Source organism: Lichenostomus cassidix, chromosome 1Ab (assembly GCF_008360975.1).
Source record: "Lichenostomus cassidix isolate B80296 chromosome 1Ab, HeHo_3.0, whole genome shotgun sequence".
Classification (NCBI taxonomy): Eukaryota; Metazoa; Chordata; class Aves; order Passeriformes; family Meliphagidae; genus Lichenostomus; species Lichenostomus cassidix.
Genome location: NC_139481.1, coordinates 9,645,636 through 9,670,705, shown reverse-complemented (window position 1 = coordinate 9,670,705; position 25,070 = coordinate 9,645,636). Strand labels below are relative to the sequence as shown.

The window sequence follows — 25,070 nt, the reverse complement described above, 5'->3', positions numbered from 1 at the left end:
AAACTGTGACAAAAAAAAAAATCCAAGCCTTCTTGGTCCACTAGTGTTGTATTTGTGTTGGGAGTATGGCTGGGGGGAGTATGCCAATCTGCTATGTTCCTGTTACAACAGTAACATATCCCGAATTTCTCACCTCCACCACTTGCTGCCTGAATCACTTAGTATTGTACCTCTCATAGTTTTGGTGCCAGGACACATCTCTGGGGCAAATTACTCTTATTAGTAATGCATAATTTTTGGGATGAGGTGACCCATGAACTATGAAATTATTTTCTTTTTCCTCTAATGTTTTAGTTTTCCATCTTTTTCTATATTGGAGTGTAACAGGAGAGAAATAATGCTCTTTGTGTACAGTGTTCTTCCACGCACCATGTCAGTATGATCATTGGAATGTGAATCTGATGGCATAATGCAGAATATCTATTAGAGATGGGGAACCAGTTCCTAGCCAGGTGTGTCCCACAGCCTAAATGACATGTTGCCCTGTGATGTGACACAAAAATGTTGCCATGGCTCTGGATTTGCTGACCGTGTGGTTGGACAGTGTGTGACCAAGCTTGCATTGCAGGAGATGTCGTGCAAAGAGCAGCTGAGACAGAGGCTGTTCTGCAATGCCCAGGATTGTGTCCTTGGCTCTTCTGCACACCCTGCTGTGTTCTCATAGCCCTCACATCTGCTGGGTGAAGGAAGGAAGGGTTAATTCTGTGTGTGTGACTTACTCTGGATAAAAACCAGGGGTACTTCTGACAGAGGATGCTGAGCGAATGTGTACAAAAGCAAAATGGGACTGTTTTGCTTCATCCTTAAGCACAGATCTGCTCAGGTTCTTTGGGTTCTTGGTTCTCTTCCAATAGAGGGGGCTGAGAGCTACTCCCACCTTTCATGTTCTCCATTCTATGCCCTCAGACACACCACTGCGTAGATTCATGCTTTTGGACAGGTAATACTTTGTGTATTGCTTTGCTAGTGACACCAATAAATACTAAAAGAAAAAAAATAACCTGTATGATTGAAGATTAGTAGTCAACATTCATTAACATTACATATTTTTTTTCAAACCTTTCATAGGGCTTTTTTAGAAGAACAATTCGTTTAAAACTCGTCTATGATAAATGTGATCGCAACTGCAAAATTCAGAAAAAAAATCGTAATAAGTGCCAATACTGTCGTTTTCAAAAGTGCCTTTCAGTTGGAATGTCACATAATGGTAGGTAAGAGTGCCCTTAATTTGTTTGTTCTTACCCAGAGTCTGCTGCTGGAGGTAGACACTTGGATAGCATTTTTACTCATACACCTGAATTGAGCCTCAGATTTCTTACAGGATAGATCACAGTCGGGGACGATGGGTTCATGTAGAGCTGCCAGATGTGCTGATATGAGCTTTACACAGTTGTGGTGGATGTCAGTTTGTCCATATGAATGTTCACTTACTTGCTTTCTTCACCCAGAACTTTGGCATCAGTACTCCCATTGAAATGAATTTCAATACTGGAAGAATTCTGATCAAGGGTTTTGTAGAGGAGTAGGAGGAGAACAACTGCCTCATTGTGAGGGGGAATGACGCAGGATAGAAATCTGTAGGAAAGCAGTCTTCATTATTTTTCAGGTTACAGTGCAACAGCTCTTGGGCAGATGGTTCAGAAAGTGGGGTTGGGGGGGGAGGACAAAGGTCTATGCTGACTATGCAACAGGAATCTGGTAGGTTGTTTGTTAAACAGAATGGTAAAAATTCAGAGCATTTAGATACCCAGTTTAAAAGTTAAGTTGTTGTTTGTGCTAGTGATTTAAGATAAGGCTGGCAAGCTTGTAGCTTACAGACCAATTTCAGCCCACAAGGCAGTCCTCTGTGCAGGATGGAGCTTGCTGAGCAGCACGGGTGAAGAGGGAGAGGCCAAGCCATGAGAAAGCACATCTCACTTGGCCAGATGAGAGTATTTGCTTTCCCTGCATAGCTCTGATATTGTCCAGGCTGAACTTGGGAGCAGGTGCAAATGTGGAAGTGGGTAAAAATACTGGGCTAGGTGAAAAGTTGTGGGTTAGGAGACAAACTTCCTAAGGAAACTGTGCAGTCAGGATAGCTGGGGTGGGAACATGATTGAGGAAGCTGCCTGTGACATTGCAGTCTAGAGTCCCAGCAGGAAGCATTGGGAGAGTTGACTTTCTGGTTCTGCAGAAGCCTTTGTGGTGAGCCTTGACTGAGACTGAGGTCCAGTGGGAGAGGGTTGGCAGTCTCTGCAAGACTGGGGATAACCATCCTCAAAAATTGGGCTGGACAGTGAAGTGACATCTCAGGCTGGGAGCTGAGCAGGGAGCTGTGCTGGTTGGCGGGAATTGACATCCATTTGAAGGTGTTTCATCCTAACTAAAAATGCTGTGGCCATCTGTGCTCCAGCTGAAGGGAGCAGCCTCAGTTTTGTTGCAGCAAACATGTGGGAGGCAGCAGGAGAGGGATGATTGTAACTCGCTGGCAGTACTTCTCAGGAAAAGAGCTACAACTAAATTTACACCCATGATCTTGAAACTGTAAGCTTCAGTTTAGAGCATCTTCTAGATATTCTTCCACTTTTTCAACAGACTGGAGTGACCACCCACCCTTAAGGGGAAGGAAGCACCTAAGCCAGATTCCAAACAGGCTTTCCTTGTTGGACTTCCATGGAAGTCCACAGCTGCATTTCAGATCATGCCTAGAGTCACCTCTTTATGTCATGAGAAGATCCCTTGGGCATGTTGAAGGGCTGATGCTGCTCATGCTCTAAGTTGCTCAGTGTAGGCAGTGAGGTCCTGTCCTCAATGGTTGGATGCTGAAATGCAGTACAAGTAACTTGCTGTATGAGCCATCTCAAACCCTTGCACACCTCCCAGGGCTAAAATGGGGCTGGCTTAGCTTGAGAGTGAAACTGAAGAAGGATATGGACATGCCCATGGATGGCAAGACCACTTGCCCAAAAACCAGGAGACCTCCATACACAGAGGTGTTTCAAACTCACATCTGCCTCTCAGAAGAGTATCCTAATGACCAGATTGGATATTCAAACTGTTCTTCTCTCCAGTCTTGATGGACTAATCTGTTGAGAAAGCAATATGGAGTCCTGGTGGAGAGGAGAGTTTGTTGCCTATGGCCTTTGAGCTGTAAATGCAGGTCTTTGGGCTGAGTTCTCATGGCAGTACAGATGTGTTGAATAAAGAACTGAATGTCCCTGCAGGTTCTGAGCCAGCAGTGGGATTCAGGCCTGACTCCTCTGCAGCTCTCCAGCTCATGTGTGACTTCTGCCAAGCTCCTGTCATGAGTTCACTCCATGTTTTAAGAGTTCCCAAGGTGGACTTCGAGTTTCATGTTGAGAGCTATAGAACTCAATAAGGAGAAAACAAAATACAAGTATTTAGGTGATGTAGAAGGAAAAAGGAATATGTTCTAGCTCACCAGTGCAGATACCAGTTTGGGCTCTGAAACACCTGATTTCCTTTAGTTTAGCATTAGTCACTGACTGTTCTGGGAAGGGGGAGATCACCTCTACCTCAGTTTTTCTAGACAAAAAGTCTTACTGCTCTAATCAGCAATGGTAAAAGGCTTAAGTTCTTGTATAATTTGTGTTTGCTTCAAAATTATGTCTCCCCATCAGCAATACGTTTTGGACGAATGCCAAGGTCTGAGAAGGCCAAGCTCAAAGCAGAAATTCTAACAGGTGAAAATTATGTAGAAGATTCAGAAATGGCAGATCTTAAATCACTTGCCAAAAGAATTCATGATGCCTACCTGAAAAACTTCAATATGAACAAGGTTAAAGCCAGAATCATCCTTGCAGGGAAAACCAATAACAATCCAGTAAGTACTTTTTCTGTTACTTTGAATTAAAGCTGACAGGTGCATAAGATGATTGTAATAGTTTGGTAAATTCTTAACAAATCTTTTAGAAAATAAATAGCATGGTACTACAGACATGAAATATTCAAAGAGAATACCTATAGTAAATATGGTTGCTTTAAACCACTATCAGAATAGTAAGAAGCTTTAGGAAAATCAGGTGATTACCTTTTAAGTGGAAACTCACAACCTAAAATTATTGCTTGTAATCAAAAATGAAGTGATATCTGAATGTGAATACTTCTTGATTTGGAGAGAATGGTTCAAAATTAATGTCCTGTTATGACAGTAAAAAAAAAAAGTATGTTTTCTGTCACAAATGTCAGGATCAGTACTATTATCTTAAAGGGTGTACAGGCATTCTGCATGACTTTCATTTTAATCAGAATAATATTTATAGCAGGAGGGGAAAGAAACTTGAGTTTGTAATTTTTTGTTTACAGTGCTGGCCATTTCCTCACCCAGCCTTCCTGGTCTTTTCAGTGTGGTTCCTTTGAAAGGCAGAAGCAAGCAAGGTTGTGAAGACACATATGTTGTAGAAGTTACTTTTCTTTCAGGATAATTTAGTGAAGGTCTACCTAATTCGATCAACTGCTTTTTGTTTGGTAGTGCATGGGAGAGTATAATTGATGTAAGGACTCACTTGTTTCATTTTATGCATATTTATTTAACTTCTGCTGTGATTTTTTTTTTTACTTTTATGTAGAAGATAAGTCTATTTCATCAGGAACTTCAGTTTCATTAAAAATTTGCAGGGAAAAAAATTTTACAGATGCCATAGTGAAAACCACGTAAGTGTGGGGATGAGTGTTATAAGAATTGGAAGCAAGCTGTCTTCTACATTATGGAATTTGGCATATAATAGTCTAGTTTAGCCAAGCCTACAGCTTTCTGCATTACAAGAGGAACACATGAATTATCCCAGTCTTTTTCACTGCATTAAAGAGGTGTGTAAAATTAGGCACAGGCTTAAACATTTTGGGGGTACAGGCTGATGTGAGCCTACAGTAAATACCACCTTTAGCTCCTCAGAGTGGATTTCTGCAGAAAATCCTTTTAGTGCTTGTTACCCTGTGTCAGAACCATAAACCACAACATGTATCACACATGGATCCTAGAGAGCTGCATCCCAGTTCTTGTATTTGCATGTGTGTGGCCACAGCCACAGAACTGACCAGCCAACAGTGACCAGCACAGTGTGTCCAGGTGAATTTGCACATAAAAATTCATGAAGAATGAGCTCTAGGATGTTACAAACAGGCTGCTTCCAACTTTTTCAATAGGCAGGGAAGAGCTAAGGGGTTTTGGGCTATTTCATCATCTCTTAAGAAAACAAACGTTTTCATTTTCTTTTGACTGTTCAGCAGAAAAACAAATTTTAAAAGAAGGGATTTTTTGCTTGTAAATAACAACCCACCTGTTTTAGAACTGTGAATTAACAACTGATTTCAGTGAATCCTAATTTTTGGTGCCACTGCATCTAATTTCAGAATGAACAAGAATTTTTCATTGACAAGGTGTCATTTTTTAATTTAGCTCCCAAGTCCTTCACCTTGCATCTTTTCTGCATAGTGAAATTATGTTAAATTTTAAAAAAATGTATAAAATAGTGTACATCTTTTAGAGGGTTTAGACATGTGTTTCTTGCTTTGCCACTTTCCACTCATATCCACCTTCCCATGGAAAGTTCTGCTCTGTGTAACTGTGCTGGAGTGAGATGGAATGTGTTTATGTGAAGTAGCCATAAACATTTAAAAATGGGCAACCATAGGAAACTCACCTCTTGGACAGTTTTCTGAGTGACACAGGTGAATCCTATGAGCTCCTGACAGAACACTATGTGTTCTTCAGGAGTTTTAATCTGAGATGAGCAAAACAGCCCAAGAAAGGTGCTTGGCGTGCGTGGAAATTTCTGTTCAAGGTCAGTTGCTGTGACTTTGCAAGGCTGGGAAACACTGGGGTTTGTTGTTTTTCTTTAGTGGATTGTGCTTCATTTTGTTTATTGCTCTGCAGATATGTTTCAAAATATTTTTGAGTTCTGATTGTTCACAAGAAAGTCATAATGCTCGTTTTGATATGATGTTTTAAGAGAGTGGCTCATCAGTCTGTAATGCACATACCTTTTGAAACAAAGGGGATTAGGGAAAAGACCAAATTTAGTGTTTGACATTCTGTGTTTAGAGATGACTCAGCACTGACTGCTGCTAGAAAGTTGGGACAATTGGGACATAGTCTGTGAAAATCTGATAATAGCTCATAAGAGTAGTGCAGGGTTCACATTCTTATGCAAATATGGTGTTCTGCATTGAAATGACTGTCTGTATTCCCCCTAGGGTACTTCAGGAAAGCATCATGATGTGCATCAAGTGTAGTTAGTTTAGGAATCGATAGGAGTGTAGGCAGAATAACCTGGACTTCTGGAGAAGGTAATGCAAGTCTTTTGTGAACCCTCTGGGCCTTGCTCTGAGATGGATATGTGCATACCAAGCACAGGAGCACTGGAGCTTCGCTGTCACTATTAGATAAAACTAAATCAAGGATATTCCATGCATCTTTCCATGTGACCATTTGCATCGCTGTTTGCAGAGCAGACTTGTTAGGTATTGCAGTTTGTAGTTCTGTCATACAGTGTTTGTCTTGATGAGAAATACAAAAGAACTCAAGGTTTACTGATTATTAAAGACTGATTAGCATGGAAGCTAAAGTTTATCAAAATTCCCATTCTTGAGGAAGAAAATTATTAATAACCATTATTTTCTGACTGAATTGGTTTTTTTCCTCTGTAGCCATTTGTTATACATGATATGGATACCTTATGTATGGCAGAGAAGACCCTGGTGGCAAAACTGGTAGCCAATGGGATTCAGAACAAGGAAGCAGAAGTTCGAATCTTCCACTGCTGCCAGTGTACATCTGTGGAAACTGTCACAGAACTCACAGAATTTGCCAAATCCATCCCTGGCTTCTCCAACCTTGACTTGAACGATCAGGTGACACTACTGAAGTATGGGGTGTATGAAGCCATATTTGCCATGTTGGCCTCTGTGATGAACAAGGATGGGATGCTGGTGGCCTATGGGAATGGTTTTATAACCCGGGAGTTCCTGAAGAGCCTGAGAAAGCCTTTCTGTGATATAATGGAGCCAAAATTTGATTTTGCAATGAAATTCAATGCACTGGATTTGGATGATAGCGATATATCCCTTTTTGTTGCTGCCATTATTTGCTGTGGAGGTAAGCATTTGTTCTCTAAGGTAATAAATTTTAATATTTCTCTCTCGTGAATCAATAATTTTAATGGAAAAGCTTCTATCCTCTGGAAGATTCAGTTCTACCACTAACTGCACTTCAAGGAATCATTATAAAATTGTGACATGTATTCTTTTGCTTGTTTTGAGAACAGATCGTCCTGGTCTTGTAAATGTAGGACACATTGAAAAAATGCAGGAGAGCATTGTGCATGTACTGAAACTTCACTTGCAAACCAACCATCCTGACGACACCTTCCTCTTCCCAAAACTTCTCCAAAAAATGGCTGACCTCCGACAGCTTGTCACAGAGCATGCTCAGCTTGTTCAGATAATCAAGAAGACTGAATCTGATGCACATTTACACCCTTTACTACAGGAAATCTACAGGGATATGTATTAAGGATTTTTAGTATTTTTCCACGATATTTAAAGACAGAGAAATACAGATGGGAGCAAAACTACTTGCACAATTATGTGCTGTTCACTCAGCCCAGAGCAGGAAAAATCTGAAACTGGGGAACTGGAGTGTTACACTTCTTTTGGTTTGGGATCTTTTGTCTTCTTTTGAAAGAGTGCTGCAGAAAAATACTGGTCAGAGCTCAATGAAGTGTCTTACAATGGTTCTTTTATTTGGAAATTTGAAGATTGGTAAGGAATACATATTTGTATAATAAATCAGAATGTTAAGTAACAGAAATGAACAAAATTGTATTTCCTCTCGGCTTAGTCATTTTAGTTTTAATATAACAAATTCAGCACCTTCCTTCCAGGTATCTGCACAATCAGAAAGATGATGCACTTTTGCCTAATGGTAATTACTGAGAACCAGCTAACACTTTTTCTTACAGCACCCAGTTTAGGTGTAGCAAGTGGCTGGATATTACTGTCCATACACTTCTAAGAAATTGGAAAGATCCTTGATGCAGTGCTGCTTTAATTCCATGAAATGATACACAGCTTCATATAATGTTATGTAGTCATACCTAGGGTTAGCACATTTAAAAGATGGTTCTCTTATGAAATTAAACTAAATCCAAAGAGTTACCTAAAATACAACAGAGATACTCCAACAGGTGTTTCTTGAAGAGTAAATATGATAAACGAATGGAACTCTTTTTAAAAAAGTCTTTTAAGGAAATGTCAAAATATCACTGATGAAAAATATATACCCTGTATTTTTGTAGAACTTGTAATAGCTCAAGATGCAGTTTTGACATAAAAATATGACTTTGAATTAGCAAGAGTTTTGGAGAGACTGAAAAATCTGATCCTGCCCCAGAAAAAAAAAGAATTTTAACTTTCCAGCAGTGATACTGCATTCTACTGCAGTGAGAGCTGACCCTGAAGGAATGATTGGATAGGAGAGGCACCTACTTCTTTTATGTGTCTTGGCAGTATAGTTGTTTGGACCTGATTACGTTTCTGATGAATACACTGCTTCATTTTTTACCCACTTGGATATATTTCTTCCTATTCCTCCTTAGCCCTCATCGATAGAAGCATTCTCTACGAGTTTTCACCAGATTTTGTCCTTGTGGATAAGGTGACAATATCACCAAGAGCAATGTCTGTGGGTGTCAGACTGCCTCATAGTATGAAAGCAGTTGAGCAGCACAGTTGAGAGGAAGTTTATCGTGTTCCTAAGAGTAAACTGATTTTTACAACAGCACTTGCTCTACTCCTGGTGCAAAAGCCATAAGGAAACATCCTCCTGACTTTGCCACTTCTTGAGCTTTTTTCTCAGAGAGTACTGCCCAGAAGTGCCAGCTGCCTGCAAGGAACACTGCTGGTCCTCTTTGCTTTTTGTTCCTTTGATACAACAACTTCACATTATTACCTCCTAGTTTTACTTTCTGTTTCATAAAACTGAGGTCTCAGGAGTCAATCCCAGCATTTTCAGTAGTTAACCTTTCAGTGGCACTGAAAGGAGGACACTTTGTGTGGTTTCATTGAGGCACATTTGAGGACTCCAGAATCTTCACTGCCAGGATTGAGTGCTGAAGTGAGAACATCACACAGTGATTCCTATTTCAGTGGCAATGCTAATTACTGTCCAGGCCCACGGGCACATCTGGACACTGGAAAAATTACAGATTTAAAGGCACCTTGGGATTTATCTGGGCACTGATTGTGGCAGTTGCAGATAAATATAGATATATTTAGTGTAAAGTACTGAAGCACAGGCCTCAAACTTGGTGAGCATCTAGGGCAGGATAGAAACAGAAACTGCATGTGCACAAAACTTCCTCCCCTTCCCTGTTGGCAGCAGGAAGAACAGGCCTCAAACACTTCCATGGGAGAGCACTGTTGCCCTTGCCAGGAACGCTCAGATGAGAAATGGGCTGCCTTTTGTGTCCCAGAGCAGCACACAGTGTGCCCTCAGAAACAAAGAGAGGATTTTAGGAATGCTGCTGCTTTATTCTCCCAGCCAGCCCTGCTTCACTGAGGAGCTGTGGGGTTTAGGCCTTGGAAATAATTGATCTGCAATATTGCTGACACAAAAAGTTGTCAAAATATCAGCCATCCTGGATGGTGTTCTGAAATTCTAGGAGCCAACTGTTAGTTTATCTTCTAAAAGAAAAAGGATAACTTGAAAACTTTTCCCCCAAAGCTCAGATTTTTGCAAAGGGCAGATTTCAAAGTTGTATTCCATAGTCTAGGTGTACTGTGGGTTTTCAGGAAAATCAGACACAGGCACTGTGCACAAGAACTATTTTTCCTGCTCTTGCTCTCAAAAGTGGCTAAAACACTTCAGTACCACTTTAAAGCATGGAAGAATTAATAATAATATTAAATTCTCAGCAAAGCTATAAAGAATTGAAAATAGAGTAACTCAGTAAAAGATGTAACATTTAGCTGTTCTAGCAGCTGCTTGTAACACAGTCCTGTTATAAGCATGAAAAAAGTGCATAATTTATTTGTTATGTGAAAACCAGCATGCAATTTTTGACTACTTCCTTGGACACTAAAGTTTGATTTCTGTTTTAAATTAAATTGCAGACTCTTAATGAGAAGAAAAAAAAAAGAGAAAGAACACATCTGTGAATTACAGAAATATGAACAAGATGTTAACACAGCCTAAAATTCTGGATGGATTCCACTGCCCACACTGCTGCCCTGTGCACATTCCCAGAGTGATTCAAAGAGTGGCACAGGGCAGACAATTCCCTTCCCAGGAATTCATGGGCAAAACAACTCATTTCTACATTATGCTTTTAAGGAATTGTATTTGCTCCTTCAGGAGGTGACTACAAGCTGGCTTTGGCCAAGGAGATTTTAAAATTAACTGGTTTGTGTCCATTTTGTTTTAAGTTTGGAATCCAAACTAGTCTCAGATCTATTTCTGATCTATTACTTCAGCATCTCCCTTATGTGCAGATAAATTAATATTTTAAAATACCCCATCTATGGAGGGAAGTAAAGTGATCAGATTTTAGGATTAAAACTGTACCAAAGATTTGCTGGCTCATAAGGTACAGTTTGGATCTGATCCTTGCCAACATAACTCATTTTACTGTCATAGCATGGAAGAACTCTGGTTAGCAACAAGGCAACACTACCAGCTTAAGGCAAGAGACAGCAGGTGGGTAGGGAAATATCCTGGGAAACAAAGGTATGATTTAAATTTTCAGCAAACATACAGATTACTCATTTATGAGCATTGTTTGGGGAAAATTTATTTATTTATTTATTTATTGGGGTGCCCTAGGTACTTTTTTGTCAAAGGGGAAGTGGGGAAAAAAAGGAAGGTTTTGTGCCAAATATTAGGGAAATCTGATGTACATTTTTGTCTCGTCCTTAAATATTTTCTTTAAAGCTCTCATTTAAGAAAAACCAGTTACTTTGTATCTTTTTAAATTTCAGATCCCACTTTTGCTTTAAACCACAAACTGACTCCTGGCAGGGAAGTTTCCACTTACAGAAACTGCACCTTTGGTCCCATGTAAAGAAACCATATATTGTATTAATTGCCATTTCCATGTGGCTTTGTGCTTTGGTTCCAGCAGCTGCTGCAGAGCTGAAGAGCTGCCAGGGAGCAGTTTTGCATTATTCCTGCCCCACACAGATCTCAGAAATACCAGCAGTTGCACTAAGCCTGTTCTCATGAGAGAGTTGGCACAAGGCTGCACATCACAGAGCTTATAATAAGCATCTAAACATTTGTTTGTTTATTCAAACTGCTGCAACTTGGGGAGATTTATTCATCACGAGAACTGGGTCACAAATGATTGAGTTTGAATTTCCACCTTATTTCTGGTGGAAAGCCTGGGCAAACTTAGGTTCCATCTGGGGCAGAGCAGCTGGGGAAGATCCTGCTGTGGCTGCAGAGGAACAGTTTCAGTCTGTCCTGAAAAGCTCCCTGTGCCTTAGGTGCAAATCTGCATTTGACAAATGTATTTGAAGTTGTCATGGTCCTGTTTAAGCAGAAGGTCTTACAAATAATAGTCCCTCAGAAACCCCTCAGCCTTTAGGAAGAGTTGGAATGTAAGGTGGAGCATGGTGTCTGGTACTTGCTTATTCCCAAGTGCTTTCCTGATAATCAGTTGCATATAATTTTTGTATCTAGGTTTAATCAGCTTTATTATCCTTCTTTTACTGGAGATTTAAATTATATGTGGGTTTGATCTAAGATTATTGACATTATTATGTGTTTTGGGATTTTTTTAATTTAATGTAATACCATTTCTTCATGTTTCAATTTGTAAAATACAAGAATATAATTGCAAGGCGTAAACTTTCACTAAATTAATTACAGAGGTGCTTAAAGAAAAATGTGTAAATTATTTAATTTAAATATTTGTTACATACTTTATCTTGCGAACGCTTTGTACAGTGAGGAAGTATTTACTTTTTTGGGCTAAGGATGAAGGGGCTAATGTCAAAGATGAGTTGCTATTTATTCCTGTCTGGTCTTTATTGCTGTATCCTTTGTGAAGAACTATCACAAATTCTGCAAAGTTATCAATGTTTGGTGTTGACAATTATAACAAAACTTTAACATGTATTTTCACCTAGAACATAGACTTCCTTTTATTTAATTTTAATAAAAGCAAGTCTAGTTGAGGAAGAGCTGCAGTCCCAAAATCAAGTTTTGAACTCAAGTTCACCAATATGAAAGTGTGTAGAACTGAGTTCATCTTTGTTTTGCAGCATGTTAGCTCATTTTCCTTTGAAAAGAGCTAAAAAGAAGCTGCACTTGGTTCCTGCACCAGTGCTAATGTTTTCTGAGGAGCTGACTCGTGGCTCACTGGGAATAACAACATGTACTCAGGATTATTCCCTGCCACCTGCCCTGAGGGTGAGCTGCTGCTTTTATAGATGTATTTTGGAGCATGACTTGGCAGCGCAAAACAAAATGTTGAAATGGCATTATTGGCTTCCCTACAGGAGGGTTCCTGTGGGATTTTAAATAGAACTGAATTCAGAGTCTGCTCATGAGGATTCTGTGTCTGGTGCATGCAGGTGTGACAGTCTGTGCCTACAGCATCCTGCTAAGGAAATCTGATCTAGTCACAAAGGCACCTTTCAAAGGTATCTACCTTTTATTTTGCTGTGTGAACCACCAAACACAGCAGCTATCACAAGCACAATCTATTACAAGTGTTCTAGCAATCATTTGAACCTACTGCTTTTTATTTGTAACAGATAACATTTAATTTCCTCAAATTGCTTCAACTAGGCATTTTCACTTCATCAGTGTCACCACACAGGTATGTTGTCTCCTGAGGTGTTTGTGTCATGTTTGTAAAAGCTCTGCTGGACTTCCCTGTGCTGACCTGCAGCTACTTCCTTTCCCCTGTCACATCACACAACACAAACCCAGTGTGTAACTGAGCCCACCCTAAGGAAGGCTCTTTCCTCCTTCCTTTTGTCTGTTGTGCTTACAGGTTTTTTAAATCTTTTTCTGCTTCTGAAGCTGGGGTGTTTTTTTGTTTCTTGAGCTCCTTTATTGCGTCAGTCAATCTTGTCAGATTCCATTGCTGAGGATGTTTCGAAACAGAATTCCTGTTGCAAGAACCTCAATTTCAGATGAGCTGCCTCTACCAGGGGATGGGCAGCATGCACAAGAGACTGATCTGATTACAGGCTGGACCTTAAATAAGGACTGCAAGATCAGGCATAAGGTTCTTGAAGTTGTTTTGCAGTATTCTGGTGTATTTTCTCAGGCTGGAGATGCAGGTACCATAATCCCTGTCACGGTAAAGCCACCAGCCTCATGTTAACGCCAGGAGTTTCATGGCATTCTTTACACTTGAAAGAAAAAAAGGCTGGCAGGATGGGAAAATCCCGACTGAAGTGCCTGCAACCCAGCAGTCCTGTGTTGAGCTCGGGGTGTGTGGGAGTGCAGTGTCAGAGGCAGCCTGTGTGGGCAGTGCTAGAGCAGGGAGAGCTCACCTCTCCTCCTGCACTGCCACCCTGCTCCCCCTGGCACGCCCAGGGCTCCCACAGCTCATCCCCACACAGCACCTCTCTCCAGGGACACACAGAGCCTTGGCCCTGCAGGAAGGAGGAACATGCATGGCTTAGTTCCTTCTTTAGTCATGAGGTGTCTAAGCAGAGTTTCAGTGCTGTGGGTGTGCTCCAGAACCCTCTCAGTGGTTTGACAGAGTTTGGTTTAGCAGCCTGGGGGAGCTGCCTCCTGCGTGGCTCCTGCTGCTCCACAGCTCTCACAAACAGTTGCTCAGAATTTTCTCCAGGAATGCAGCACCACAGCTCAAGTGCATCGTGATGTTGAAGCCCTTCCTCCCTCACGTCTTAAATGGTCTGTTATCTGGTAGGACACAAAAAAAGCACAGTGTTGTTAATGTTGCCAAACCCTAATCAATAGAGCTAACAAGTGTTTAATTAAATGAAGGTATCAATATTAAAGAGAAAACACAACAGCTTATTGTTTTCAATCACCTGTTTTTAGGAGGTTTGGGGTACATTTTGCTGCAGTAAATACAGAACGTAGAGCAAGCAGACATTTCTTTCAAGGAGTAGTCCAACCTAATTCTCATGGAATGCTTGTTTCCCAGTAAAAACCACTAATTCAAGCCAAGTTCCCAAGTTTCTTTCTGTTAGAACAATGCAAATGACACTTCCAAGGACAAATGGAAGCCCTGGGCTCCAGGGATTTTTAGGAAACACAACATATCTTGTGAATGTAAAAGTCACATCTAGCTACATACAATGATGCATTCTCAAACGTTACCAGCCTACTGATCTAGGATGAAAAAACTTGAACTAAACTTTTTTCTTTTTTACATTCTGATTTTTTTCCGCTTTCTTTAAAAATAAGAGGTTGAATTCACAGTGTTTGTATAGAGACTGGTAGGAACCTATGTGCTTTAAAAAAAGTAATCCTTTCAGACTGAATGTAAACCAACTTAATTTGAAACACGGTTTTGCCTTAATGGTTTAAAAAAAATAAAGTATTTTTAAAAGTGGATTTTATGACTTGTGCTGATCTTTTATTCCCAGGACAGGAACTCACTGCAATGTGACATTCAAAAGGCAGCATATTTGAAGCATCTGAAAGAGCTGATGCTTCCCAGTGTACTGTTAGACACCTTTTGAAGCAGCAGTGGGCATGTAACATACTCAGAGATATTGCATATATATTTATCTATACATATTTCCTAAGTTTGGTGCTGACCAACCATCCAGCTGTGATCTTTCATTCTCATGGGTTGTATGGCTGCTTTGAGACATCTGCAGAATTCAACAAGTAACAAGTGCATTTCTGTTGTGTATTTCTGAAGTGCAGCGCTGACTAATTCAACGAGGATGGCTTCAATTAAGTCAGTTGGGGAAATATGTCACAGGTATCTGGAAGTTTTCCTTCCAGAATCTGGGGATGTTTTAAGCTGGTAAGAGAGTGCTGAAGTGAAAATTACAGCAGAGGAAAAAGACTCCGGTTTCTTCATCAGCTGTGCTGAGGAGCATGGAAGATCTGATGTTGAGCAGCAGAAAGTACTTGGAGACCCTGATGAAACCAACCTGTTAAGGCTGTGCATCCATGAAGAGCAGGAAAGGCTGGGCATGGTGGCATTCAGGCTGTAAAATCACATATATACCAACAGATGATGATTCTGAGACCATAATGCTCATGTGCAGTGGGAACACAAGAACATAGAATCCGTAAGTATTAACAGCTGGGCACAGATAACAATCCATTGTCATTCCAGGAAATACATAGTGGCACTCAGGGCAGTCTCCTTTCCCTAAACATAGACCAGAGATGCCAGAATACATCTGCTGTCCCTCTGTGGTACTTGCTGGCTTTTCTTCACCTACCAGGTTTTCACATCCAGGTAACTGAAGCAGAGGCATCCCTGACTTGGTTTTTCCTGTTATACGATAAATAACTGAGCTGTAGCTGAGCCAAATTAAAAATTCTGTAGTTCTGCTCTGAGGTGCTGCTCCCCTATAATACTGAGTCCTCTCTCCCTCCAGCTCAACCTAAGTGCTTAAAGGCAGAGCAGTTTCTGAGGGCTTTAAATGACTCCTCAGACATATCATGAGGGAAAAAAAATGGTTATGAATAAATGAGATAACTGCATTTGTTTTAAAGGGGACAGAGGAAGCTGAACAGGAGGGAAAACAGCTCAGAGATATGAGATCCCATTGTCACTGATACAGGAACTGCACTAGCCAGTTCATTTTAAAATCTAAGAGAACAACCTGTCATGAACAACGTGAAATCCAGGAAATGAAATGTTTCAAGGTACGTTTGCTGCTATAAACGTACCCAGTCATCTCACATAACCATGTTGCTTTGGCAGCTTGATTATAAGACTACAATTCCCAGGTGGGAAAATGCTCTCTTCAGTTGTGGGTTTAGCACAGGATGTGCCTCTGCTGTTTGTACAGAGCAGATACAGACACACCACAGCTTTCAAACTCTGTGTTCCTAACATGAAACTGAAATACAATACCACCCATCTTACCTACATTTAGTATCACTTTCCTGAAAGTGTAGTCTTTTGTTACTGCAAAAAGGAATCTGGAATGTTGACTCCTAACATGGATCCTTTTTTTCCACAATTAGAGGCATACATATATTTTATTCCTTGAAGCACTTAGGGCTTGAAAAGGCCACTAATAGGTCCATTATGGCTCTTCTGCTAGAAATTTCAGTCCTGAATAGGGGGCAACAATATACTAAGACCAGAAAAAATATTTTAGGACACTTAGATGTCCTAAACAACTCATTGAAATAATGTTGATCTCTTTTAACAGACACATGTTCATTCTACAAAAATGATGTATTTTAGATGCTGTCCTATTACAAATTATATTGATGGAGGTATTGGAAAAATTTGATGTTAACCAAGGCACTAATAGGTTCTGAGCCAATGACCAACAATAACATGAGTTAATAAGGTGATTTGTGATTAGGGAGCATTCTAGACATATCCTTAAGGTGTGTGACTCTGGTTTTACATAAAAGTCACCTAAATCTTAAGACAGTCAAAACATGTAACTGAGAAGCTAATTTTTGAGCTAAATAAGCTGCTGTTTCCATTACAACTTTTTACCTTTTTTGCCTCAAACTGTGTTTCTGGCATTCCTGTTATAGCTGCAGTTTATTTGTCCAGTCCAGGAAAGAACTGAGTTTATTAATGGAACTTTTCTATTTCCAGATTAACTGCTGTGAAAGCGAAAAGGAAGTCACTTTTATTGTAAAGGATAAACCAAATGTATTCAGGGTCCTCTCCAGTTGCTGTGTTGACATGGACTGGAAGGTTAAGTGAAAAGTGACTGCAAGTGCAAGGGACTCATAAACATTTTTATTGATTGTAGAAACACCAACCTTCACAAGTTTCAATGCTGTAATAGCATAGAGATTACCATACTGAAAAGTTTAGGTATTATATTTATGACATTTTCTCACAGCACTTTTAGTCTTAAAAATAAAGCTTTAAATTCCCTGCCTACTGTGATCTTACCAGGACAGCACTGCCAGATTAACAATTGGTGTACACTGGCTTTCTTGAGTATATACTGAATTAAGACAGATCAATCCATCTCCGATTTTCATAACACTGTAGGAGTGTCAAGAGCAACACAAGGCACTAAAACACCAAATGTGAAAATCTGGACATGGTTCCTATGCTCTGTGCTGTTTGTTTTTTTACTGCAAGCATTTCCCATGGTGCCAGCAGGCTCCTCTGCCTTCCTCTCTGGCTCCTCAGCACCTCAGAGCTTCTCCCTGGCATGGCAGGTGCTGCACGGGGAGCTCTGAACCCAAGCCAAGGGCAAGGAAATGTGTTGCTCTCCAGGAGTAGTGAGCTGATGAAGGTCACTTCTTTAAAAGGAGCAACATGATAGTCTCCGAGCAGAGAGAGGAGAAACTCCAGCCAAAGAACTGTCGCTCTTGGTCCTTCAGGATTTATGCTTTGTATCATTTTTTTGGCAGGATTTCTGCTGGGTTTTCCTTTTATCTGTGCCTTCTCTTATTTCCAAAGGAAAGGCCTTTAGGTTTTCCTTCACACAGGGGAGGCAGAAAACTTTGGAGTAGAACAGATTACAGTCCTGTAAAGAAAATAACATTACTAGCAGGATACACAAAATGGAAATGCTTAAGTTCCCATCTCATTAAACTACATTTATATTTAGAATTCTTCTAAAATGAATTCTTATTCTGGGCTGAAATATTCCAACAATTTTACTTTTTCTTACTCAATAATTCTAACATCTGGTTAGAGCTAACTGGGTGAAAAATAAAACCTGTGTCTGTAATAAGCACTAAGCCAATCAACTGTCCCACTGCTCCAATAAAGTGACCTTCACCAGCTCCCTGCTCCAGGAAATAGCAACACCCCTCCTTCAGCTGCTTTCTCCTTCCAGCACCATCCATGGGCTCCTTGCTTTCTCACTGAATTCCAAATAGGATTTCATGGGTAAACTGGAGCTGGCATTGCTGATGGATTATTCTTGGAGAGTTCGACATGAATACAGGCATAAGAAATTCCATGGGTTTTACTGAAGTAGCAAAGTTTTCCTCTAAATCTTGGCTGATGAAGATTTCTACCTCCTGGGAGGATCTTGTAAATTCCTGCAATGGTGTGTGAGACTTGGAATCTCAGCACACTCTTCCTCACCAATCTCCACAAAAACAGCCTAAAGGCCAACATAAGCACCAGGTGCTGGGGGCTCTCACAACAAACCATCCTTTTCTATAATTCTCAAAAAAATTACTCTTACTTCCATTAATCCATGTATTTGCATTGTCCTAGGAGAATACTAAAACGTATCACTATTGCATCAATATCACAGAGGTGTCCAATAACCAGAGTAGACAAATGGGCTCCATTCAGCTGAGACAATTCAAATGAGATTTCATCCCTTACCCTCAATAAATGTACTCACTGGTTAAAACCTAAAAACACACCTGGTACTAAAGCTTGAGCTGATGGCTCTTCTCTGAGCTCTTGATGGCAAAGTATAAAAGCTGTTGTGCACAAAGAAGGTATTTTTGCTGTCCCTGTTCTGTTCACAGCTGGTACAGACCCAATATTTTTCCCCCCCAGGAGTTGTAACCAGATGTTAGCTATTGAATAGAAAGAAGCAAAACTGATGGAATATTTTAATGTATTTGCAGTGTAGAGTTTGAACAACTGGAAGAGAAGCTAATTAATGAATTATTCCTTTGCCCCATGGTGAGACTGACGTCCATGGTTCTCCTGACGTGCTTATCACCAAATTCCAAATAGGATTTCATGGGTAAGCTGGAGCTGGTGTTGCTGATGGATTATTCTTGGGGATTTAAGCATGAATAAAGACATCAGTTTAGATAGATCTGGACGTCTTTTGGGGAGAAATGGATTCCCTGGGTCTTACCTAAATAGCAAAATTTTCCCCTTGCCATGGTCATTTGCAGCTGGCCTTTCTCTGGGAGCTTGGCTTGGCTATTCCTGTGTTCCTGTTCAGTCTTTTGTTTCCTGTGTCACTATCTGGACGTTAGCAGCAGATTCAGCTGATAATTATATCAAAATCACAATCAGCCTGCTTCCATATCACTTGGAAGCTTGAGGAACAACTTCTCTTTATCTATTGTCCTTTTCTGCACTGCCAGGCCCCTTCATGTTCAGGAACGAGTGTGAGGCCTTGGTCTCTGAACAGCCCTGAAAGTGGATTTCAGTTGCACAACCTGCAGAGCCTATTGTTTTTTGTCTCTTGGTATCCTTAATACGTTAAGCTGCCAGTTTAAGAGGGGAGATTAGAGTTTAAGGTGGCCCTGCTGCTGCTGCTTGCATTGCCAAATGGCTCCCAGCAGCCCAGCTCCAGGGCTCGGGGCTCCCAGCAGTGCCACTGGGCCATGGCAAAGGAGGGGCCAGGCTGTTCCTGCAGGTGGGATCCCCATGTCAAGATGCAGCTCCTCACAGTGAACCCAGGTGCTCAACTTGCATTGTTTTGGCTGAAATGAGTTGCCAGCTGGTGCTGATTTTGGCCAACAGGAACTGGGCTAATCATGACTATGAACCACTGCACCCCTGAGCACTTGGTCCATGTACTTTTAGTCCTGCTCTCTCAGTCCTGGGATTTTCAGCCTAACTCTCCTTTCAATGCCCTAGCAGTTACACTTCCTGTGTAGAGTTGAGCCCTTTTAAACCCTTATCCTGGTACAGTTCTGTGTTTAATCAGATGATTCTTTAATGTGTTTTGTCTCTTCCATGACCAAGGCAGGAGAAATTTCAAATGTAATAGTCCAATTCAGCCAAAACTGAGCTGCCAAAGCATGCTGCCAGAGTTTATTTCTGTTTTGACATGAATCATGTCTGAAAGTAATGTATACAGGGATGGTATCTTTACCACAATACGTAAAGGAAAGGCTCTGCCCATCCCTGACCCCACATGACTGGAAGCTGAGTGGAAAGCAGCTGTAGTGTTACATTTACCACTTAATACCTACAATCATGTCCAAGGTCACTGTTCAGTCACCTTCTGCTGAGGTGGGCAATAAGGGATGAAGCTTGCTCCCTTTTCTCCTTTCTTCTCCAAAAGCCACCCTTTTTTCCCCTCTTTAGCAAGTGTTGCAATAAAACAGAAATAACTGTTTGAATAATAGTTTTAAATTACTAATATGGACAGATTATAACATTTCCTCTTGCCTTTTCTGAAAGGGCAATAGGAAGAATGGCACTCAACCTGCCCAAGGACTTTTAAAAGCATTTCTATTATCTTCCTTTCTGTGGGGTTTTAATGTATTTTAAGACATCATAGATAATGATTAGAATTATTTGCAGTTGAGTCAGAACTAATGGCATTTTCCAAGGCACTGTGATAAAAGGCTTGAGCAGGCTGATACAGGCTACAAAAAATGATTGAGGTAAAACTTCAGAGGATATTTGAAGATATTTAAGATTATGAGCACTCTAGAGAACAGCTGCTAAGTCATGACTTTTATTGGCACAGCAACTGTAAGGAAATACACTTCAGCTAGCATGAGTTGTCTCATGAAAAGCCCAAAATCTGATCTGTCTTTAAGCCTCCTTAGGTACAAAAGCTAGCTAAAATCCCTTTGCCAAATCCAAGGTCAGAAAAGTCTTAATTTTGACACATGTTAGCCTATTACTATTCTGAATTACCGTAATATTAAAAGCAATCTGTCACTAAAACCTTTCCAACTGGTCCAGCTTCTTTGTTAAAGAGGCCTGAGAAAGTATGATTTTTTCAGTTTCAATTCCTATATTTTAACATTTAACTCAGCCCAAGGGTGAACTGATCTACTTGGGTCAAGCAAAAGCAGGAACCAGAACCAAAACCAATACAGACATCATCCTAACTTTGTCTCTCTCTATTGCCTTGGATAAGTTTTTACTTCTCTGGGCTTTTAATTTTCCCTACATGAAAGAGGAATAGTATGTGTTTACTCACTTTGTGGTGTGGGTGTTTAAAGCACTAATTATCATTTCTGCAGATCTCTTTCAGTGTTACCTAAGCAGTATTGCTAAACACATTTTGAAACCGTAGTCATATGTGTGATTCACTATCTGGCCTGGCCAGTTTGGTAAGAAATTTATTCTCAATTATTTACAATCAATGTTTTACGTTGAGTGATACCATCAGGGGAATCTTGAAAACTCAGATAACAAGCAGTAAATGATTGACAAATTTCCACAATGGGCAAAATAAGCCAAACTTTCAAAAAGATTAGAAGAGGTTTTCATTACTCACTGTGAGTATCTTCTGTGCATTGCCAAGGCCTAAGTTGACTGAAACAAACACATCGTTTCAGAGAAAAAGCCCCACCTTTATTCAGAAAAGCACAATGTGTGCAGAGACCCTGAGAGGCTGAAATGCTCTGTTTCCCACAGCTTGAACTGTCACACTTGGAAATATCTGCTGAATCCTTCCTAAATTCAAGACACTTCATTTGGGAATGCAAATAGTTGGATGTGCTCAAGTTTGTCCCAAATGTGTCTGTGTTGCCAACCCTCTGCTGTTCAAAAAGAAGGATAAACCTGTCGTGTCAGGGCAGGAATTGAGCCCCTAAGCCCAAACTCTCTGAGGAGCTGCACTTGGCTCTTCACTGGGCTGTGCATGGCAGGGAATCAACCCCTGCCACAGCAGGGACAGTGATTCTGCTCACATGTAGCTTTGCCTCCACACAACTGCCCTGAAACTTGAGCCACAAGCAGAGAGTGCTGGCACTTCATCCAGCTCCCACCTAGTCAGAGCCTACAACTCCCTCTTGCAGCTTCAGAATAGTAAAAAAAAACCAAACAAAAAACCAAGCCCTCTGAGTTGCAATCACTTTTGGTGATTTTCAGTCATTTAAATGTCAGAAGAGACTTCAGAGATAGGATGCTGAGAAATACCCCCAGTGCAGGTAGCCGGGTGTGCAAGGTCCCAGTGCCAGCTGCATGTTGTGCCCTGGATGGCAGGAAACACCTGGAGCCCCCAGCAATGAGCTGGGAATGGGCAAGGACCCTTTTCCTAACAAAGGGCTCGGGACTCTGCACCCCTGTCTGGGAGAGGACTGATCACCAGAGAACAGCAGGAAGACCCTAGACCCAAAATTCCCCATGGGAATGGGTGCACAAACTGTAAGGGTATAAAAGCCCAGGGATTCCTTCATTTGGGGCCCTTCCTGGAGGAGACAGCCTGAGCTGCTCCTGCTGCTGCACCACTCAATTATTAAACCTTTTCTTTCCTGAAATTGGATGCCTGACACTCTGCTGTGGGAAACCTGGGGTAAGAAATTTTCTTTAACAAGGAAACAAACCCAACCAGGAGAAAGGTGCTACTGCATGCTCCTCTTAGCCCATTCTTGGTGCTGACAGCCCACAAGTCAGAATAGCAACTAAACTGGGCAAGTGTGCCAATATCCTTCTGGCTGTGTCTGCCCAGCTCCCAAAATTTGAGACTCACAGCAAACAAAGGGGCCAGCTCTGCACTGAGAAGAGGGAATTAAGACAACTGTAATTTTGCACCACCTTTCTAGACTGTACTCAGATTGCACAGTTTAGGGCTGCCTTTCAGCTCCTGCTTAAATTCATTCTTCTTCAGAGAGCAAGCATGACATGGCACAACTCTCTTCACTGTGCACTTTGAACTTAAATTCTAATTTGAGAGCTTCATCTGGGGGAATCCAGAACATGCAATTACGTACAGTTAACATACATGTAGTGGTAGGGCAAGGGGGAATGGTTTGCCTTAAAAATGGACTGTTTGGGTTTTTGCTGCTTGATCTTTCTCTGACAGGTCACCAGGACTGGAACAAAAGAAATTACTGAAGCAGTTTGTTTTGCTTGTTATTTACTGTACCAATGCACACTGCTCTGCTACACAAACTGCAGTGAGACCCAGCCATGAGGAACTTGTCCTTGTCAGGGGTGAAAGGATCTTTCATGACACAGGCTTCTTCCAAAAGCCTGTAAAATAATAATTTCAGGCTTTTAAGTGTATATTTCACAGTATGGGACAGTTGAGAGGGGGAAATTGTGGAGGCTGAAAGTTTATCAGCCCTTTGTACTTGACTGGCTCATCCTGCTGTTGTACATGAGGCAATGCAGCAGCTCTGCAGCTCCTTTTCAAAACCTTCAATGCTGCAGATGCCTTCAGTCCTAAACTGTACTTTCTATCAGTCTTCCAAAACTAGAGCAATTGGTGAGCCTCTCAATGTCATCTTATAAAGTTTTTCTCAATGCTCCACCTTAAAATAATTATCTTCCATTTTTTAATGACAGGCACTCCTCAGCATGGCCAACTTCAGTACTTTGTCAAGTCACCATTTCAATTGCACAGCTTTTAATCAGCAGTTCTCCTCCAAAGCTGCATGCAAGTAAAAAATACAAAAGTTTTACTGCTCTTGCTTATGTCACTGCTGTAATGCTGAGGTCCCCACCTTCTGATAGCAGGAGCTACTGGCAGAGAGCCTTGCAGTCACCTTCAGTGTGCTTACTTTATGTCACAGACTGTACTGCTTGCTCCAGGGTGTTGAGGGAGTGCATTTATTGATAATTTGGCAACCTGCTTAGGAAACACTAAAGCCTTATTTTTTTCTGGGAACTCGAGGCAAAATAATACAGAAGTCAGCTGAGTGTCTGTCTGCACAGGGCAGAAAACAAGCCTGGCTTACTCCTGGGCTTAAGGCAAACTTGGATTCTAGTAATAATATAGATAAAAGGTATTCTGTTAACTCTTATTCCTTCTCCTTGCCTACATACACACACAAGTGTGTCCAGGAGCGTGTGCAGCACTGTGCTCCTCTCTCCTCTTTCTGTCCACTCAAACAGAAAATTATATGGCCAGAGCCTTCATGTTTGGTGGCATCTGCCCATAGTATGTGTAGGGGCTGATAATTCACACAGCTCACACTTGACCTCTTCTGGTATCTGAGCTTCTTTGGGAGCATCTATATTTAAGCCACCTGCAAGAAACACACCAAAAAAAATCTTTTCACTTCAAAATGCAATGCTGGGAACATGTCTGCAAGAAAATTAAAGTGACCTGAGATATCTGGCTTTGAAAATTAAAACCCAAGGGAAAACTGACAGTTACAAACTTTGATAAGTTAATCTTTTCTCCCAAATCAAGCTGGTTTCCCATGTCCCTGTTAAATTTTCAAATTCCTTAGGTCTATAAATTGCAGCCTGGGAGCCTCAGTTCACCTATTAACTTGGAACTTGATCCATGAAAGAGCTCAGGTGACAAAGCACATGGCTGTGATTCAAAAACCCCCTGCTCAACTGAGGTCTACACTCCCTAAGTGCTTCCCAGGACACTATTTCCTACCTGCTGCTGTGCAGAACTCCAATCCTATTCTCTTGCCCATCTCCTTCCTCAAACTGGAGCCATGAAAGGGTTTGGGAGCCTGCTAAGGAGGCAGGTACCAGGAAAGTAAGTGTTGCAATGATTTACTGTGTCTTTTTCTTTGCTTCTGGTTCACCTTGGAATAGAGTTTTGGAAGCTTACCCCTGGCTCCCTGTTCCTATCTGGCTTTCTAGGGAAATGAATGGAATCACCCTATACCTCAATAAAGTGTTGGCCATTCCAGCCACATGGAACAAAGGAGCAGACACCTTTAAAAGAACTTAAGTCCTATAAGTTTTAGGAAAATAGGCAGAATGAAAAGACTCTGTTTTATCCTCCTGGGGAATATCCATATATTTCTAGAAATAGGAGAATCTGCACATAGGAAAGTTATTGTCCATCCTTCTGACAGACTTCAGGCCTCACTACAAAGGTGTGGCCATCAGTCCCAAGATGTAACACATAGGAAATCATGCTCCATCAGCTTTGGTGCTAACAGATCACTTGTTTAAAACCCTGGCTATTGATTTACATTTTGGGAGCTTACCCTTCACTAATACCACTAATATTAGCTGAGAGTCACACCCTGAGCTTTTCCAAAAGCATGGTGTGGCAAGTAGGCTTTTAGGATTGGTTTTGGTCTGTAAGAATAATCCTATCAAGCACAGCTAACCATGTGCATGCCCAAATTTGCACCAATCCATGAAAGA

The 25,070-nt window shown here is 41.0% G+C and overlaps 2 protein-coding genes across 3 annotated transcripts in view; one reads left to right on the top strand and one right to left on the bottom strand.

The window, feature by feature from the left end:
• PPARA (peroxisome proliferator activated receptor alpha) overlaps positions 1-14,543 on the top strand; it is a 32,994-nt gene extending 18,451 nt beyond the window's left edge. For both annotated transcript variants that reach the window (XM_085049731.1, XM_085049732.1), the window contains 4 exons: positions 1,069-1,207; positions 3,621-3,823; positions 6,649-7,096; positions 7,266-14,543. In XM_085049731.1, the coding sequence (XP_084905857.1) occupies positions 1,069-1,207; positions 3,621-3,823; positions 6,649-7,096; positions 7,266-7,513 (1,038 nt within the window). In that variant the 3' untranslated portion in view covers positions 7,514-14,543. The remainder of the gene's footprint in view (positions 1-1,068; positions 1,208-3,620; positions 3,824-6,648; positions 7,097-7,265) is intronic.
• Positions 14,544-15,862: 1,319 nt separating this feature from the next.
• CDPF1 (cysteine rich DPF motif domain containing 1) lies at positions 15,863-24,382 on the bottom strand. Its single transcript, XM_085049809.1, is given in 5 exon segments — positions 15,863-17,634; positions 22,868-23,089; positions 23,863-23,906; positions 23,909-23,977; positions 24,343-24,382. Coding segments are annotated over 5 exon segments (525 nt in total). The 3' UTR covers positions 15,863-17,484.
• Between the last annotated feature and the right edge of the window lie 688 nt (positions 24,383-25,070).